Below are 17,614 nucleotides of genomic sequence, written 5' to 3'. Positions count from 1 at the left end.
GCCAGTTCTGCCACCTGGACAAGGTGGTAGAAGCACTCAGGACCTCAGTTTCCCATCTATAAAAGGAAAGTCACAAAAGTTCTATGTCCTAGGACTGTGTGAGAGAATATTCTGGAACAGGCACTAATGGGCCCGGGTCCCAGATCAAGAAGTAGGCAGGCAGCCGCCTCAGCACCAGCCTGGACACAACAGAAGTGAGCCTGCAGACTCACGGCCATATAGGGAAGGAGGGTGGTCGGCACTGCCAGGCATGCTCGAGCCCTGGAAGCAGGCCTAGAAAGTAAAACCGTGCTTCAACTGAGTGGCCCCTTCTCTGGAAAACACACAGGGCAGAGCACACGAGGCCAGAGGGACCGACTTTGTTTATTAAAGGAACCAAGAACAAATCACACATCCTGGAACCTGGGTTACACTGAAAGATGGAAAATACCTACAGTGATTGGGTAACAAACAGAATGGAGCACAAGACAAGGCCCAAGGCAACCCCACCATGGGAAACTGCCACACTCCCTACATGGAATGTTCCAGAACCAAGGGGTTTCAGCAGCTGCCCCAACTCCAGTGACGAAATAGAACAAGGACCCTCTATGGGAGCGTCAGCTTCCTGTCTGCCTCAGAAAGACCCAGTGGGTCAGCCAAGGCTGCCTCTGTCCTGGCCACTTGGGGCTGGAACAAAGACAACCATGGACTCCTGCCGTGGGGACAGATGGGAAGACAGGTAAAATCCACAGGCTTCCTCACAGTCTGCGGAGGCTGGAAGATGGGGTATCAGGGAAGTGTTCCCACACCAGGCATTCATCCTTTAGAACAGCTGTGGATCTGTGAAGGTGACCCCCAACTCCCCCCACGGTCCCGCTGATAACACAGGACACAGAAAAGCCTCCATGGCCTACACACTGAGTGTGGCAAGGCTGGAGGGGAAGGTGAGAGGCCAGGAAAGGCTAGGGTGTGTTAACACTGCAAGAAACAGGAGCTGTTGAGGCTTCCCCAAAATGGGCTGACAAAGTGTCCCCAGCTTCACATCCACCCACAACCTCAGATGTGCCCTTATTTGGAAAGAGGGTCTTTGCAGATGTAATTAAGATGAGGTCATTCTGGACTGGGGGCCCTAAATCGAAGGACTGTGCCCTTAGAGAGGACACCAGAGCAGAGAGGCAGGCAGGAGCGAAGGGGCCGGAAGGTGAGAACACTGCGGACGCCGGCAACATCAGAAGCCAAAAGAGAGGCGTGGGATGGTGACTCCCATCAGGGCGTCCGGAAAGCAGCAGCCCTGCCTATGCCTTGAATCGGACTTCCGGCCCCCTGAACAGTGAGAATCCATCCCTGGGGTGCTAAGCCACCCAGGCTGTGCTCATCTGGACAGCGGCCCCACGGCCCAGGTCTACCCGCTCCGTGTCCAGCCGTCACTGCCACACTCAGTGCCCGGATTCTTCCCTCAGCCTGGCCACCTGAAACATCCCACAGCCATCAGCTGGGCCCCCAGCAGGAGCAAATGAGGTGTGTCCGAAATGCCTTCAGGTTAGGGTTCTGGTTCCAAGAGAGTAACTCCAGCAGCTTCATGAACTCTGACCGTGAAATTCTGACCGGGCCCCCCGAGGCGGGTAGCTCAGTGAGTGGCGGCCAGGCTTCGGCCCGGGGGCCTCCTGGAGCCGCGCTGCGGGGCTCTGTGGGCCCGGTGGGTGCTGCTCTTCGCTGTGGGTCCGCTGGTGTTTGTGGAGGTCCGTGCCCCGGCGGAAGCCCCTGCCACAGGCTGGGCACACGAAGGGCTTCTCGCCCGCATGCGTCCTCCGGTGCGCGCTGAAGTGGGAGCTGTTGCTGAAGCGCTTCCCGCACTCGGCACAGGCGTAAGGCCGCTCCCCGGTGTGCGTCCTGCGGTGGATGACCAGGCTGGAGCTCTGGCTGAAGCGCTTCCCGCACTCAGCGCATGCATACGGCTTCTCGCCCGTGTGGACCCTCTGGTGCGTGCTGAAGTTGGAGCGGTCACTGAAGCCCTTCCCGCACACCTGACACTTGTAGGGCCGCTCCCCGGTGTGCGTGCGCTGGTGCTTGGTCAAGTGGGACGTTTTGCTAAAGCCTTTGCCACACTCAGGGCACATGTACGGCTTTTCGACTCGTCGGGGTCCTGCTCTTTCCAGCGGCTGCTCAGGTCTGGTCATGACCCCGGCCGGCTCTCGGTCCCGCTCCCTTCTCATCGACACGTCCTCCCTGGCGTCCTCTCCATCAAGTTGCAGCCCAAGCCCTGGGACAGAGAAAGCACAGTCCCTGAGGCCCTCACGGGGAGAGGATATGTGTCTAATAAGAGGGCAGAGGCTGGGCAGCGGTCCCATCTGAGGAACATGAGAGTGAGGCTCAGAGCACTTAGCAGGGGAGTGTCAGACCCCAAATGGAGATAATGAACCTTGGCCAGCAGCCCATGAAACCCTCACAATGCCAGTGAGGTGGGTGCTGTTACTGCCCCCATGATAAGATGGGGAAACTGAGGCACGGGGATGTTGAGGAACTCACCCAAAGTCACTCGACTAGTAAGTTACAGGGTGGGCTCTAGAGTCTAGGCCCATAACCTTTAGGTCTCATCCCGGGGCAGTGTCGGCCCTCAGAGGGCACTGGGCAGTGTCTGAAGGCATTTTTGGTTGTCACACTTGCTGCTAGTGGGTGGAAGCCAGGGATGCAGGTGAACATCCTATAGCTCACAAGACGGCATCATAACAGAATTCTACAGCCTCAATGTCAACAGTGTTTTGGTGTTTAATCAAACAAACCACAGCCATAAATAACCTCTCACAATGTTATCTGTAGATCTGCATAACAGTTATAATCAGGTGACTATAAAAAAAAGCAGATCACCCTCCATACTGTAGGTGGGCCTCAACTCATCAGTAGAAGGTCTTAAGAGCAGAACCTGAGGCTTAGCAGAGAGGGGCAGAGGGAGAGAGAGAATCCTAAGCAAACTTCCTGCCCAGCATGGAGCCCCTTGCAGGCCTTGAGATTATGACCTGAGCGGACATCAAGGTGGACACTAAACCGACTACGCCAGCCAGGTACCTCCCCCAGAGAAGAAATTCTACCTCAAGACTGCAATACAGAAATCCCACCCAGGTTTCTAGTCAGTTGGCTGCCCTGCAGATATCAGACTTGGAACATCAATTCTCACTCAAATTTCCAGTCTGCAGGCCTGTCCTATGATTTTATGCTTGCCAGAAGTCACCATCCTGTGAGCCAATTCCTTAAAACAAATGTCTTAACTTATACACATACACACACACAACTGGTTCTGTTTCTCTGAAGAAACCCAACTGATACCAAGAGGCAGCTCAGTTCCTTGAGCTGAACGTATTGCAGGGAGTGAACGGGTATCTGGAATGTCAAGAAAGCGGAGCACGGAGAGCAGCGGTGCTGTGTGGGGAGCTGGGGGTGGAGGTGGTCAGGAGAGGCTGTGGATGGTCAAGGCCTTGCCAGGAGCAACTCGACCCACAGGGCTGTGGGCAGCACAGAGGCAGATGTGAAACTGGACCAACCACATGGGTGAAGGCACAAAAGAACAAGGAACCCAGGACCGCTGTGGGCACCTGCCTCGGGTGAGGTGAGCAGCCATAGTCTCCCCACTGCGTCCGGGCCCCTGACGTCCGGGCCCTGCAGGGTCACTAGCAACCCTGGCTTGGCAGGCTGCACCCAGCTGCTTGCTGAGCAGACTCTCCAGGGAGTGGCCCTGGCCCACGGAACCCACCCGGGCACAGCCAGCCTGGGGAAGAAGCCCCCCTTCCTGAGACCGGCCCACATCAGACACGCCACCGATGAGCAGTGGCCGGGGCCTCTCCGCACGTTACCCCTGTGTTCCGGCAGTGCGTCCCAGCTACAGTCCTGCTGAGCTGGGTCCGGGCTCTCCCACTCCTCCTGGGACAGGTACGCTGCCATGTCCTCCAAGGTCACTGGCACCTGCTGGAATGCAAACCACCCAGTCCCACACTGCGGCTCCGTAATGTGGGTCAGCCTGGTGGGCTCACCGACCCCCTCCGCCTGTATCACAATGGCAGGTCCTGCTTGTCTCCCCCAACTTCCTCTCTCCAATACCTTCCCTCTCCATAGGCTGTTGTCCACCCCTCCTCCTCAGGCTCTGTTTACAGAACGGCTGAATCCTGCTCCCTGGGAGGACACCATCACCGCCGCACTCTGTCCCTCTGCTGCGGGGCCAGAGACAGTGCAGACAGATTCACTGTCTGGAGCAGCCAGTTCCCCTGTGCATTCAGTCACTGGGGCCCAGGTTCTCCAGGGGCATGAGTTAGGCATGCCCTGCCTCAGCTCAGCCAGCCCTAGGACCCAAGTGGGGTGTCTTGGGAACTTCGGGAAGCCTCTAGGCTAGTCGTTCCAAATCTAGCACCAAACTGACTCAAGGAGCAGATGAAAACCCAAGCAAACAAGGTCTAGAAGAGGCAAATCTGTACAGACAGAAAGCAGGTTGCCAGGGGCTGGGGAAGGGGAAATGGGGGGCTGCTGCTAATGGGTATGGGGTGTGCTGGGGAGGAAAGTGTTTCTCCACTGGGAGAAACTGGGACGATGGCTGCATAACTCTATAAATAGGCTAAATGCCATGCACTCCGAACAGCTGAGCCGGGTGTGTGTGAATTACACCTCGATAAGGCTGTATTTTTAAAAAAATATTTATTTATTTTAGAAAGAGCAAGAGTAGCATGAGCAGGTGGAGGAGGAGAGGCAGAGAGAGTCTCCAGCAGACCCCCCACTGAGGGCAGAGCCTGCATGGGGTTTGATCTCCCAACCCTGAGCCCAAATCAAGAGTCAGGTGCTTAACCAACTGAGCCTCCCAGACGCCCCTCAATAAAGCTGTTATTTAAACGAACAAGCAAAGGAGAGTTCAATTCCAGGCCAGGGCTGGGGGAGGAATCCATATTTTTGCCCAAAGTCAAAAGAGTCTAGCTCCTGGCTGGGTTGGAAACAACTGCCCCAGCTCACCATTAAGCCCCAGAATCCTCTGGGGCACAACTAATACTCGACGGGATCTGAGAAACGACCTCGGGAGGAGAAAGTCAGGGTAAAGGGGCCATTCCACAAGGGAATGCCTCTGCGAGTTGGACCTGACAGGAGAGAAGTGCCCCCATGACAAGGGCAGGGTACACACAGGAAAGATGCAAACTGAGAACATGCACTCACCTGGGACCATGACGGAACGAAGGATGTGGCCGAAGCTGCTGTCTCCTGATGCTGGGAGGCCACTGGGCCTGAGGAAAGAGCAGAGTTGCCAGAGAAGGCCACAGCCCACCAGTGCACAAAGTAGCGAAGGCCCAGACAGATGCAACTACTCCCCACCTTTGCAACTTGTCCTTCCCACATGCACAGCCTCCTGTGATACCCCCTTCCCTCTGCCTCCTTCCCCTGCAGGCCTTCTGTTATCTAGAGGGATGGCTACTCACCCCTCTTTGGCAAGAGCTGGGGGCCCCTCTTTGGTCTGCGGCTCCGCTGGGATGGGGGCTGCTGGCTGGAGCATCCAGACCCTTCCTCCGGAGACAGCTCCTCTGGCCTGGCCTCCACTTGGTGTTTCAAGGACTGTTCTCCTGCCCCATGGGGCGCTACATCATCAGGGAGCACCTCCAGGCCCTGCATGCAGACAGAGATCTGTCCACCAGCTCCCAGAAGGTTGGGAGAAAACCCATGGGGTCCCCAACCACTGTCTCGGGCACCCCTGGCCATCCTCCTGTTCCCAGGCTCTGCCCAACTGTGCCTCACCCCCCCACCCCCACCCAGGGCTTCCTCTCCCTGTCTACCCCCACAGCCCACCACATGCCACACAGTCCTCCCTCCAGACATGCTGGAAGAAGGAATGTAGCTGCGAAGAGGTCACGCTCCCAAGTGGGACAAAGTGAGACCTGCTCTGTCCCTGGATGAGTCTCCCCAGTCTCTCCCCATCATATTCTTATCCTTCCTTCCGGGGCCAGGAAGATCCCCAATCAGGTCTCATTTCTGAAGTTCGCACTATTTCATGTGCTGCATTTTTAAAATTCACCTGCCGGTGCTCTGAAACCATCTATTTCCCAACTCCAGAGAAGGTGAAGAGGATGAACTTGGGTCTTGGAGTTTACTGAACTCTGCAACAGTACTTGGGACAAGAGACATCTCCGAAGAACAGTGAAACCACTGCCAGGGACCCCTGTGTCAGGCTCAACATTGCACACTTCTAAGAGGAGACAGTCCCCAAAGGTTATGGGGTGCACGGAGCCAGAGGGAAGCCGTGCTAAGAACCCCAACGCCAAGGCTAGAGGGGCTGGGAAGGGATCCTGAATTCCCACCGGCCACAACAGCAGGATCTGCCTACTGCAATCAACTCACACTATGGTCAAGTTTGGGGAAGGATGTGTCTATGCTGCTGGGCAAATAGGAAAGCAGTGTATGGCCAATGGTACCACCACAAGAAGAAAGGTTACCTGTCCATATTTGCCAAATATTTAGTCTAGAAAAACTAATCTAATCAAAGCAAGACAAATCTGTAAGACTTCCCACTCCTCAGATTTTCTTAGAAGCTGGGAGTGTGCCCTAGAGTGATGCTGTCCACAGAACTTTGCATGACGACAAAGCGTCCTGCATCTTCGTTGTCTAGTATCCAGTATAGGGGCCACTGGCCACGTGTGACAACTGAGCCCTTGAAATGTGCCTGGTGTGACCTAGGAACTACAATGACATATTTAGTTGTAACTTAAAAAAAAACCCACATGTGGCCAGTAGCCACTGCCTGGGATGGCACAGCTCCAGAGAGCCTGGGGACATGGGGGGCTCTAACCAGGGCATCCACCAGCCCCTGCTTTTTCTTCCTCCTCATTTTGGGATCACTTCAACCCCCAGCACCTTGCCTGGGAAAGTCTATACCCTCCCTCCCGTCAAAAGCTGTGTCTGACCTCCCACGGGGATGATGCTGACGAACCAAACCACACAGCTAGTGGGCTACCTGTGCTTAGTCGATGGATTTACACCCATCAGCCAAGGCTGTGACAGTCCTCAGTTGCCTTCTTCAATTCACAGGTGCAGGCAGTCCCAGTCCCCCACCCCCCCCAAGGGACCCAGGCAGGCCGTGGCTCTGAGCTCTGAAATTTGGAAATTTCCAAGGAATTTCCAAAGAGGGCAGGGCCCTGAGGTCTTGGGGCCCCGTTTCCTCACCTCAGGGCCAAATTGCCCCCCACCTCACCCGCTGCCTCTGTTTCCTGGGCTCCCGCTGCAGCCCTTCCACGAGGACCACGGCCTCCTCACCACTCTCCGGCTGCTGCTCCCGCACCCGGGCCTGGATCTCCCCTGGCAGCACCATCAGGAACTGCTCCAGCACCAGCAGCTCCAGGATCTGCTCCTTGGTGCGCAGCTCTGGCCGCAGCCAGCGGCAGCAGAGCTCCCAGAGGCGGCTCAGGGCCTCCCGTGGCCCCGCCACCTCCTGGTAACAAAAGAGCCGGAAGAGCTGGCGGAAGGTCTCAGGGCTGGGGTCTTCTGGCTCCAGGGAGGGCTCCTCTTCCCAGCAGAAATCCTCCTCCACCTTCACGATCAAGATCTCATCTTGGTCCAGGGGCGGTGGAGGCTGGAGACCAGGTGTGGTGGCCATTGTCTGGGGTGGGTTTTGCTTTCTAGTGCCTCAGGGTTCAAATTTGTGCTTCCCGGTACCTCAGGCCAGACACTGGAAAAGAGGTTTGCAGGGCTCTGTACGGAAACAGTAAAATCATCTTGGTGCGGTGTTAGGGCTAGGTAAGCATCTACCCACAAGCCCCAGAGAGCCAACTCACGCTCACTGGCAAAAGAAAACGGCTTTAATTTGTAGGTTAAAGGGTTCTTGCAGCTACCCCCTGCTAATTCCCAGGCAGGTTACTCAAACCCTCCGAGCCTCGGTTCCGCATTCAAAAAGCGGAGAAAATGGTATCCATACACAGAGGCTGCTGAGAAGACTAAAGGGTTTTTGGAAAGGGTTTCGCGCATTGCCTGGAATAGGATCAGAGTTAGAGAAACGCGGTGTTTGTTACCACAGCTGGCCCCCTTGGGCTGGGGTCCCTTTGGAAACATGGTGAGAACCAGGGCGCCCTCTGACTACGAGGACGCGGATTCTGTCACGACCTGACCTCCGATTTCGGGCCCTGCAAGCCCCGTAGGCCCGCCGGGTACCCCCGACTGATGGTCACCTCGGCCTCTCCAACTCCAGGGTCCTGGGAGTGCTGGGAGTCCCCGGCCGGGCTGCTTTCCCCGGCTTTGTCCTCAGGTGGAGGGTGAGCGGCAGCCCAGGCCGAGCACAAACCCGGGCTCTGACGTGGGCCCGGGATGGAAGCCCGAGCCGGGACCCCGCGCCCCGCACCCGCACTCACCGGCAGCGATGCAGGCCCGGCCGAGAGTGGACCGTGGGAGCAGGAGGCGCAGCAGACCAGCCTCCCACAGACGAGACAAACAAACCCGCACAACGAACACCCCAAACGGGTCCTCGTGAGCCGCAAATTCAGCACGCCGTGGGCGGGCCCACCGGCGCATTGTGGGTAATGTAGTCCCCGCGCTACTGGCCGAACCGGCTGTCGAGTGCGGGACTGAGTCTGGATAGGCGGGTCCACGGCGGGCATTGTGGGCAACGTAGTCCTTGAACTGTGGTCGACCACCAGTAAGACGATGAGAATGAGACCGCGTGGGCGGGTCCATGGGAGGCATTATGGGTAAAGTAGTCCTTGCACCTTCAGTGACCGGGCAAGGTTTTCGAGGCGCCGCAGGTTCTGGGCAATTCTCCCTGCATCCTTTCCATTCGCCCTCCCCTGGCCTGAGAAAAATACACTGCGGGCGGGGACTTGTGAATTTACATTTCTACTTACATGGTACTTTGTACGTACCAGGCTCTGTTTTAAGTACTTTCCAATTATTAACAATTCATCTTTCCAACAACCATGGCCAGGGAGGGGGGGCGGGGTTGGTGCCTGGATGGCTGGGTCCAACAGCTGCCTTTGGCTGGGATCATGATCTCAGGGTCCTGGGATCCCCGCATTGGTTCCCGGCTCAGTGGGGAGCTTGCTTCTTCCCCTCCCCCTACTTGTGCTCTCTCACTCTCTGTCAAATAAATAAAATCTTAAAAAACAAACAACAGGGCGCCTGGGTGGCTCAGTGGATTAAGCCGCTGCCTTCGGCTCAGGTCATGATCTCAGGGTCCTGGGATCGAGCCCCGCATCGGGCTCTTTGCTCAGCGGGAGCCTGCTTCTCTCTCTCTCTCTCTCTGCCTGACTCTCCGCCTACTTGTGATCTCTCTCTCTGTCAAATAAATAAATAAATAAAATCTTTAAAAAAAAAAAAAAAAAAAAAACAAACAACAGTGGGAAGTAGGCACTGTTAGCAATATTTTATAGATGAGGAAAGGAGACACACAGAGGTTCAACAACCTGCCTAAGGTCCATATATACTCAGTAAGTGGAGAGCTGGAATGAGGTTAGAACCCTGGCATCTGTTCTAGTCCACCTCTTCATTTTTTTTTTTTTAAGGTTTTATTTATTTATTTGACAGAGAGATATCACAAGTAGATGGAGAGGCAGGCAGAGAGAGAGAGAGGGAAGCAGGCTCCCTGCTGAGCAGAGAGCCCCATGCGGGACTCGATCCCAGGACCCTCAGATCATGACCCAAGCCAAAGGCAGCGGCTTAACCCACTGAGCCACCCAGGCGCCCCCACCTCTTCATTTTAGAGACTAGTTAATGAAGACCCAGAAAGTTACCTGTTTGGGGCATGTTGGCTACCAATTGCTTATTTATTTGTTAATTTAATCAATAAATATTTATTGAGCTCTGCTTTGTACCAAGCAGGCACCATGAACAGAAGGTCCTTGGTGTTGCTATGCAGCCTGGGAGAGACTAAGCCCCTGGAATTTAAGCAGGTAAAGGTCATGGAGAGGGTTAGCTGCTTAGCACATCATAAGTGCTCCATAAACATCGTCACTAACATAAGGACCAGGAGATTCCCAAGTCCTTCAGCTGTGGCATCCCCAGACCTAGCACCTTACCCCATCTTCCCAGTAGCATTTCTTCCCATCCTACTCGCCATTCTCTCTCGTGTTTCATTTTTCCTACTACATCCAATATCTAGTTTTTATTGTGGGCACATGGAGCAGAACAAGACACTGGACTGCCCGTGACTAATTTCACTGCCCCTCCCTAAGTGGGAGGCATCTTTAAGGGCAGATTTCAGGACTGTCCCAGGCCTCCACAGCCTTGTGCTGGGGCCTGTAGAAAGGCAGAACCATATATGCCTCAGTTTCTCCTTCAGCATGGGGTTGCTGGCCAGGCAAGAATGTTAGAATGAATGAACACCAAAGTGTACACTTACTCAAGGAAGTGGTCCTTAGGCCTGAGCTCAGTTTGCTTTGGGAGGAGAATGTGCAAGGGGGACCTTCGAACAAGTCGAAGGATGCAGCAGGGCAGGAAGAAGATAGAACAAATAAAGCAGGAGAGGGAAAAGGAGGAACAAAGAAGAGGCAGGTGGAGAATCTGAGGGAAAACCAGCAGGTTCTGTAGGACTGCAAGACCCTGATCTGATTGCAGAGTGTGCTAGGCTGTGTGTAAGGGAGCGGAGAACTCTGGGGATGCCAGCATTTTCAAAGCTATGCCATGCCTTCCCCTTTCTAACTGCCTCCTGGTTAGCTGTGGGGACCAGGCAGCTTCTCCTCAGTGCCATATATCCAGAAGTTAGCAAGTCAATGTAGTGACCAAGGCCTGGCTGACATAGCCTTGGCCCTCTCCTGTCTGGGCAATTTTCAGTGACTACAACCAACAGAGGTTTAAAGGACAAGTTTCTGCTTTGCTCCAGATCTTGTGTGGGTTTGTTTAGGATTTCAGTCTTTTTTTTTTCTTCTTCTTCTTAAGATTTTATTTATTTGAGGGGTGCCTGGGTGGCTCAGTGGGTTAAGCCTCTGCCTTCGGCTCAGGTGATGATGCCAGGGTTCTGGGATCGAGCCCTGCATCGGGCTCTCTGCTCAGTGGGCAGCCTGCTTCCCCCTCTCTCTGCCTGCCTCTCTGCCTACTTGTGATCTCTGTCAAATAACTAAATAAAATTTTTAAAAAATAAAAGATTTTATTTATTTGACAGAGAGAGGGAGGGAGGGAGAGCATGACCAGGGTGAGGGGCAGAGGGAGAACCAGACTCCCCACTAAGCAGAGAGTTTGACATAAGGCTGGATCCCAGGACCCTGGGATCATGACCAGACCTGAAGGCAGGCATTAACCAACTGTGTCGCCCAAGTGCCCCTCGGATTTCGGTCTTAATTCTATTTTGGGGGACACACAAACATGCAGTCCCTAACAAATATAAGTCAGGATGAATTTGGGCATCCACAGAAAACACTCCTAACCTGTGCTTCAAATCCTGGTCCCACTACTTATTAACTAGGTATGCCTTACCTTCCTCACCTATGAAATGGGGACTGCCATAGCTCTGGCTTCAGAGAGCTGAGGGACAGGATTAGATGAGACTGATTGTACAGCACCTGTAACAATGTCCAGTGCATAACCAATGCTCCTCAAGCATCGGCTCTAGCGTCATGACTTGCGGCCCCAAGGAGATGGAAGTATGCGGGTCTCAGGGTGTGGGTCCTGGGTACGTGGCACCGTGGAGTTCCCGTAAGAGGTCACTGGGTCCACTAAGGACCCAAGCACTGTTCACAGTCTGAATGAAAAGTATTTATAGTGGGGCGCCTGGGTGGCTCAGTGGGTTAAGCCTCTGCTTTCGGCTCAGGTCATGATCCCGGGGTCCTGGGATCGAGCCCCGTATCGGACTCTATGCTCAGCAGGGAGTCTGCTTCCCCCTCCCCCTCTTCCTACTGCTCTGCCTACTTGTGATTTCTCTCTCTATCAAATAAATAAGTAAAATCTTTTTAAAAAAAAAGAAAAGTGGGGCACCTGGGTGGCTCAGTGGGTTAAAGCCTCTGCCTTCAGCTCAGGTCACGATCCCAGGAGCCTGGGATCGAGCCCCGCATCCGGGCTCTCTGCTCAGCAGGGAGCCTGCTTCCTCCTCTCTCTCTGCCTGCCTCTCTGCCTACTTGTGATCTCTGTCTGTCAAATAAATAAAATCATTTGAAAAAAAAAAATAAAAGAAAAGAAAAAAAAGAAAAAAAAGAAAAGTATTTATAGTTAAGCACACAGATCACTATTTATTCTTGTAGCTGTAGCTTGTTTTCACAGTGTTTATGGGGTCTACAAAACAGTTCAAGTTAAAATGGGAGCCTCATACTCACAGAAGTTTGCAGCACGTACGGACCGTTCTCTGAAGACAGAGGGGAATATCTTGTCAGAGTGAAGACATAGTTCTGTCATCACATCTGGGACATCGGCTCAGCCACACTTGCTCTTATTAACTAGAAGGAAAACAGGGTATACAGTCAAGCCCTCCAAAAGTTCTCATCTTTGGTAGCAATTTCTCAATGTCCAAATGACCGAGAACTAAAAACTCAATATACAAATCAAACAGTTTAATTTGACTAAATTATCTAAAAGAGTCATTGGAGAGCTGGCATGCCTCAAAACTAATATAGAATGGGTGTTTTATTACACTTAAAAAAAAATTTTTTTTTTTCAGAGAGAATCCTGAAGCAGACCCCCAAGTGTGGAGCCCAACTCAAGGCTTGATCCCAGGACCCCAAGATCATGATCTGAGCCGAAACCAAGAGCCAGCTGCTTAACCAACTGAGCCACCTAGGCACCCATACACTTTTTCTAAGGCTTCCATGAGGCAATAATAAAAGCCAATGTTTTTTAATCTTTTAAAAAAGATTTTATTGGGGCGCCGGGGTGGCTCGGTGGGTTCGGCTCAGGTCATGATTTCAGGGTCCTGAGATCGAGCCCCGCGTCAGTCTCTCTGCGGGGAGCCTGCTTCCCTTCCTCTTTCTCTGCCTGCCTTTCTGCCTACTTGTGATCTCTGTCTGTCAAATGAATAAATAAAATCTTTTAAAAAGTTAAATAAATAAATAAATAAATAAAAAGATTTTATTTATTTATTTGTCAGAGAGAGAGAGAAAGCACGAGTGGGGGGGCAGCAGGCAGAGGGAGAAGCAGGCTTCCGGCTAATGCAGGACTTGATCCCAGGACCCTGGGATCATGACCTGAGCCAAAGGCAGACGCTCAGTCAACAGAGCTATCCAAGGGTCCCAAAGCTAATGTTTTTTAAGCACTTCCTCAGTCCAGGGGAATTCTTTACTGTGCTACTTAAATCTTCACAAGGACTCTCTTGTATAGGTATCATTATGACCCAAATTCTAGATGAGTAAACTGAGGCTCAGAGAGGGCATAGCCCTACTAAAGGCCACACAGCTAGGAAAGGGGAAAAGCCAAATCAAACTCAGGCAGGTCCACTCCCGAGTCTGTGGCCCCAACGACTCCCCTAAGATTCTCCTGAACACCAGCCAGGTAATCAGAGGCCTGCCTTGGAATAAATATCCGAATGATTCCTCGCCAGACTCTGGTCCTGCCTCAAGGTTATCCTTTGAGGGGGCCACTTGGGGCCACAATACCCCCTGGTTTTCAAAACACAGTGGGCAGATCTGCTTGGTTCACAGAGGTGCTCAGTAAATAATTGCTTGATGACTGAATTATGAGTGGGAGGAATTTGTTTTTCAGACGTTGACGTCTGCAGCTCAGCCTTACACAAACTTCATTCACAAACATGATGATGGTGGTACAGATGGAGATAGACAGTACCTGTGCCCCAGAGGATACTTACTAGGATTCAATGATCTAATACATTCAAACACTCCACTCTAGGGTGAAATCTAGAAGGAGTCAGTAAACAGCATTGTTACTATTTTCATTAACACAAAGCAGGAGGGAAAAGAATGCTTGCTGTGAATGCCTGGGAAATCTCTCCTTGGAGACTGCTTGTGTTTTGGTTCCATTATTAAATTGGAGACAGATGAGAGGATACATCAGCTAACAGGGAGGCCGAAGATAGCCACCGTTTACACCCTCAGCCACCCAGCACTTGAAACTTCATGTCTTATCCCTGCAGCCAGCAGGTCAAATGAGAAGCTAACGTGAACAGCCTTGCAAAGCGTGACCATTCCTCTGAGGGAGAGCTACCTCCAGGATAAGGAGGATGGAGTGTGGAGGAAGAAGGGGGCTTCAAGGACCACCAGGCATGCTTGGAAATCCTTACTCATCTGGATGACATCCGCTGAACTCCGGTTTGTGGGCAGCCCAGGCATCACTCAGAATGGGGGTGAAGATTCACACGTTCCTCTTGGGAAACACCGGGTCTTCGTCTGCTCTGGCTGCCACAGCAGCATATATCACGGAGGCCGGGAGCCTTAGACCACACACATTGATTTCTTACAGTTCTGAAGGCTAGAAGTCCAAGATCACGGTGTCGGTGGATTCAGTCCCTCATGAGAGCTCTCTTCCAGCGTGCGGACTGTTACCTTCTCACTGTATCCTCCCCCGACAGAGAATGATCCCCCTTACTAAGGTCACAGTCCTATCAGGTTAGGGCCCCACCTGTTATCATCTCATTTTACCTAATGACCGCTTACAAATCCTCTCTCCAAATATAGTTACATTGAGGGTTAGGGCTTCAACATACGACATAATTCAGTCCAGATAATACAACTAGACCCCCCCAAACTGCCAGTCCTTGGAATGACTGATGATTCTCCTCTGTCTTCAGACCACCACCCACTCCAGACCAGGGGCAGGAAAGGAAGCAAGACAGGCCGTTCAACACAAACAGCTGGCACACCCAACATTCTGGGATATTCATGCTATGCACAAAGACACTTGCCATCTTGGTCTTTGGCACTGCCAGGTAGGAGAGTGACATGAATGTGGAGAGTCTATCCCCACTACAAGAGACACAGCAGTGCCAGGACAATGGCAGCTCCTGCTGGAAGCCAGTGTCAGGGATGTGGGAAGTAGCCGGGGACAGAGCCCCCGTGCTGCCAGTCCGTCTAACTGAAGTCTGATATCTAGATGTTCAGGGGAAATCTCCTAATTTTGAATGTAGACTCAAACTGGTTTTAAGACCTGTGTGAGATAAACAAAACACATCAACAGGTTTCTGGGCTGTTTCTGGCACACACAAACAAAGGGAATGACACAGGCAGTGACAGTGTTATAAAGAAACATGTAGGGCGCCGGGGTGGCTCAGATGGTTGGGCAACTGCCTTGAGCTCAGCTCATGATCCCGGAGTCCTGGAATCGAGTCCTGAATCGGACTCCCAGACTCCATGGGGAGTCTGCTTCCCCACTCTCATGCTCTCTCTTACTCGGTCTCTCTCTCTCAAATAAATAAAAAAAGCCTTAAAAAAAAAAAAAAAAAAGGAGACATGAAGCAGGAGTGGAGAGAGGGACGCTGTTGTTTAAGTGGAGAATATTTATACAGAAAGACCATTAGTTCATGGGCTCCTGGGTGGCTCTGGATTTTGGATCAAGCCCCACATCAGGCTCTGTGCTCAGCAGGGTCCACTTTAGATTCTGTCCCTCTATCCCTCCCCCGCTCTTGCTCTCTAAAAATCAATCAATCTTGGGGAGAAAAAAAAAGGCCAGTAGTTCACCTGGTGGTTCATCCCCCTCACTAACAGAAGCCAGAATGTCCTTAGCTTCAATACTTTCTTCAATGGTTTTCTCCAAAAGGGCAGGAGGCCAAAGCGAAGGGAAGAGAAAGAGAGGTAAAATGCCCAGCTTCCCTCAAAAATCTTTTCAGCCATACTCAGGGCTGAAGGCAACCATGCAGAGAGCCAGCCTGTGAGAGAGAGAGAGATGGCAACACACACACACACAGAGTGAGAGAAATACACTTCTTTCTCAACCACTGTTCAGGGAAGTTATTCATGCCACTTGGCAAACAATGGTACGGAAGGCTTTATCCAGGACCAGAGAAAGGTGCAGGAATCACTGCGAAGGGTGTGTAGTGAGGGAGGCAGCATTTTATAGCCAAGGTGGGGGAGGATGAAAATAAGAGGAAACATCAGAGAGACTGTGGCTAAACCAACCTACTAGAATTCTTGCTGAAGGCAGGCCAACATGATCAGACATCACCTGGGGGATGCTGGAGGGTGAGGAATCCAATCAGATATCAAGGGTGGGGGTCCTGGCTGAACTGACTCAACTGGATTTTTGCTAAAACTGGATAATGCAGAAATGAACACAGAAGTCCCAAAGTCAAGGCCCTGCTGAGAAGAGTTGTGAGGAGCCTAAGTAGAGTTTTGGTTAAGGAATCTTGTCCACCACCTCCAGGGTAAAAAAAAACGCTCTCACAGACAGAAAGGCGCTCTTCAGAAGCAGGAAGTGCCCTTTGGGGTTCTCAGTTCTAAAAGCAAAAGCTGTTCAAGATAAGACAGCAAGAGGTGCCAAGTGCTGTCCGCCCACGGTCTACCTAGGAGATGGAGCCCTTCCAGGTCAATGCATAGCCCCAATCTTGTACTGTCTCCTTCCTTCCTTCCCCATCCCCCTCCTCTTTTTTCTTCTTCTTCAGATTGTATCTGAGAGAGAGAGAGTGAGAGAGCAGGAACAGGGTGGGGAGCAGAGGAACAAGCAGACGCCACGCTGAGCAGGAGCACGATGGAGAGCTGTTGCCTAGGGAATCTGGGATCATGACCTGGGCAGAAGGCTGATGCTTAACCCACTGACCCACCCAGGCACCCTGCCTGCTGCTGCTGCTGCCTTTTTTTTTTTCTTTCTTTCCTTAAGGTTTTATTTATTTATTTGACAGAGAGAGATCACAAGTAGGCAGAGAGGCAGGCAGAGTGAGAGGGGGGGGGGGGAGGCAGGCTCGCCACTGAGCAGAGAGCCCGATGTGGCGCTCGATCCCAGGACCCTGGGATCATGACCTGACCTGAAGGCAGAGGCTTTAACCCACTGAGCCATCCAGGCGCCCTGCCTGCTTCTTTCTGAAATAATAATATTGGTCTCCAATTCCGGAGCACCTGGCTAGACACATTTGCTCTCCCTCTGTTCTTATTTTGGTAATAATAGGGGTAGTGTAATCTCTACAAGTAAAACCCCCTGAAGCTCCGAAGAGGTCACACAGCCAGGAAGCGCCAGAAACGGGACTGGAAGCCACGTCTCTGCTTCCAGAAACCCAGCCCGAAGCATCAGGCTACAGCACTCTGGCCCGGAATAATAACCCAGGCATCCTAACGCCTGACTCGGTAGCTACCCTGGACTCTCGTCCTCTTTGGCTGAACACGCTCTGCCCCGTTTCCCCATCTGGGGCGCGCCCAGAAAGGCCAGGAAGGGTCCTGAGATCCATTTCCGCTTCTGCCTGGTGGCTGCGACGACGGGCCACACACAGTAGGACAGCAGCTAAGAAGACACCACCCATACCTACCCGGGCTGCAGCACTTCTCTCGGGTCTTTCCCCAAGCCTCGCGCGAAGTCCCTGACCGCCGGAAGCGGAAGTCGCCGGAGACGGAGACCGGACCGGACTACACTTCCCAGAGTGCCCCGCGCCGCGCTTGGAAATTCCGATACTTGGGCGCTCCTGGGGTGATGTGGGATGCCGCTCTGCCTTGGGGTCAGCACGGGAGACGGCTCTGCGAGGGCATTGGAGGGTGGTTTCATTCTCAGGGCAGCCACGTCCAGGTTACTGAAGACTGGCCAGCCCCTCGTGGGCTATGAGCCTCAGTTTCCACATCTGTGA

General features: G+C 52.8%; 1 protein-coding gene across 9 annotated transcripts; it reads right to left on the bottom strand.

Moving 5' to 3' along the window:
- Positions 1–345: 345 nt before the first annotated feature.
- ZNF500 (zinc finger protein 500) lies at positions 346–17,378 on the bottom strand. Of its 9 annotated transcripts, none has more exons than XM_059154515.1 (8): positions 17,303–17,378; positions 14,135–14,322; positions 12,222–12,341; positions 7,187–7,683; positions 5,424–5,607; positions 5,164–5,231; positions 3,825–3,936; positions 346–2,239 (listed from the first exon to the last, which is right to left on the bottom strand). In XM_059154515.1, exons 4-8 carry the CDS (start codon positions 7,586–7,588, stop codon positions 1,557–1,559), a joined length of 1,449 nt encoding a protein of 482 aa, XP_059010498.1. In that variant the 5' UTR covers positions 7,589–7,683; positions 12,222–12,341; positions 14,135–14,322; positions 17,303–17,378; the 3' UTR covers positions 346–1,556. The 9 variants fall into 9 exon arrangements, with proteins under 9 accessions (XP_059010498.1, XP_059010501.1, XP_059010502.1 ...); XM_059154518.1 differs by having other exon boundaries at positions 14,135–14,284; positions 17,303–17,359; XM_059154519.1 differs by lacking the exon at positions 14,135–14,322 and having other exon boundaries at positions 17,303–17,320.
- Between the last annotated feature and the right edge of the window lie 236 nt (positions 17,379–17,614).

Source organism: Mustela lutreola, chromosome 17 (genome assembly GCF_030435805.1).
Source record: "Mustela lutreola isolate mMusLut2 chromosome 17, mMusLut2.pri, whole genome shotgun sequence".
NCBI classification, from domain to species: Eukaryota; Metazoa; Chordata; class Mammalia; order Carnivora; family Mustelidae; genus Mustela; species Mustela lutreola.
This window is presented reverse-complemented; position numbering and strand designations above follow the sequence as displayed.

Bases quoted from the DNA above. Each gene is read 5' to 3' on its own strand.
- ZNF500 (XM_059154515.1), bottom strand. From the start codon at position 7,588: ATGGCCACCACACCTGGTCTCCAGCCTCCACCGCCCCTGGACCAAGAT. The intron at 5,232-5,423 runs GTGAGTAGCCAT...CTCTTTCCTCAG, and splicing joins CCAGCTCTTGCCAAAGAGGG to GCCCAGTGGCCTCCCAGCAT. The intron at 3,937-5,163 runs GTGAGTGCATGT...TTTGCATTCCAG, and splicing joins TCGTTCCGTCATGGTCCCAG to CAGGTGCCAGTGACCTTGGA.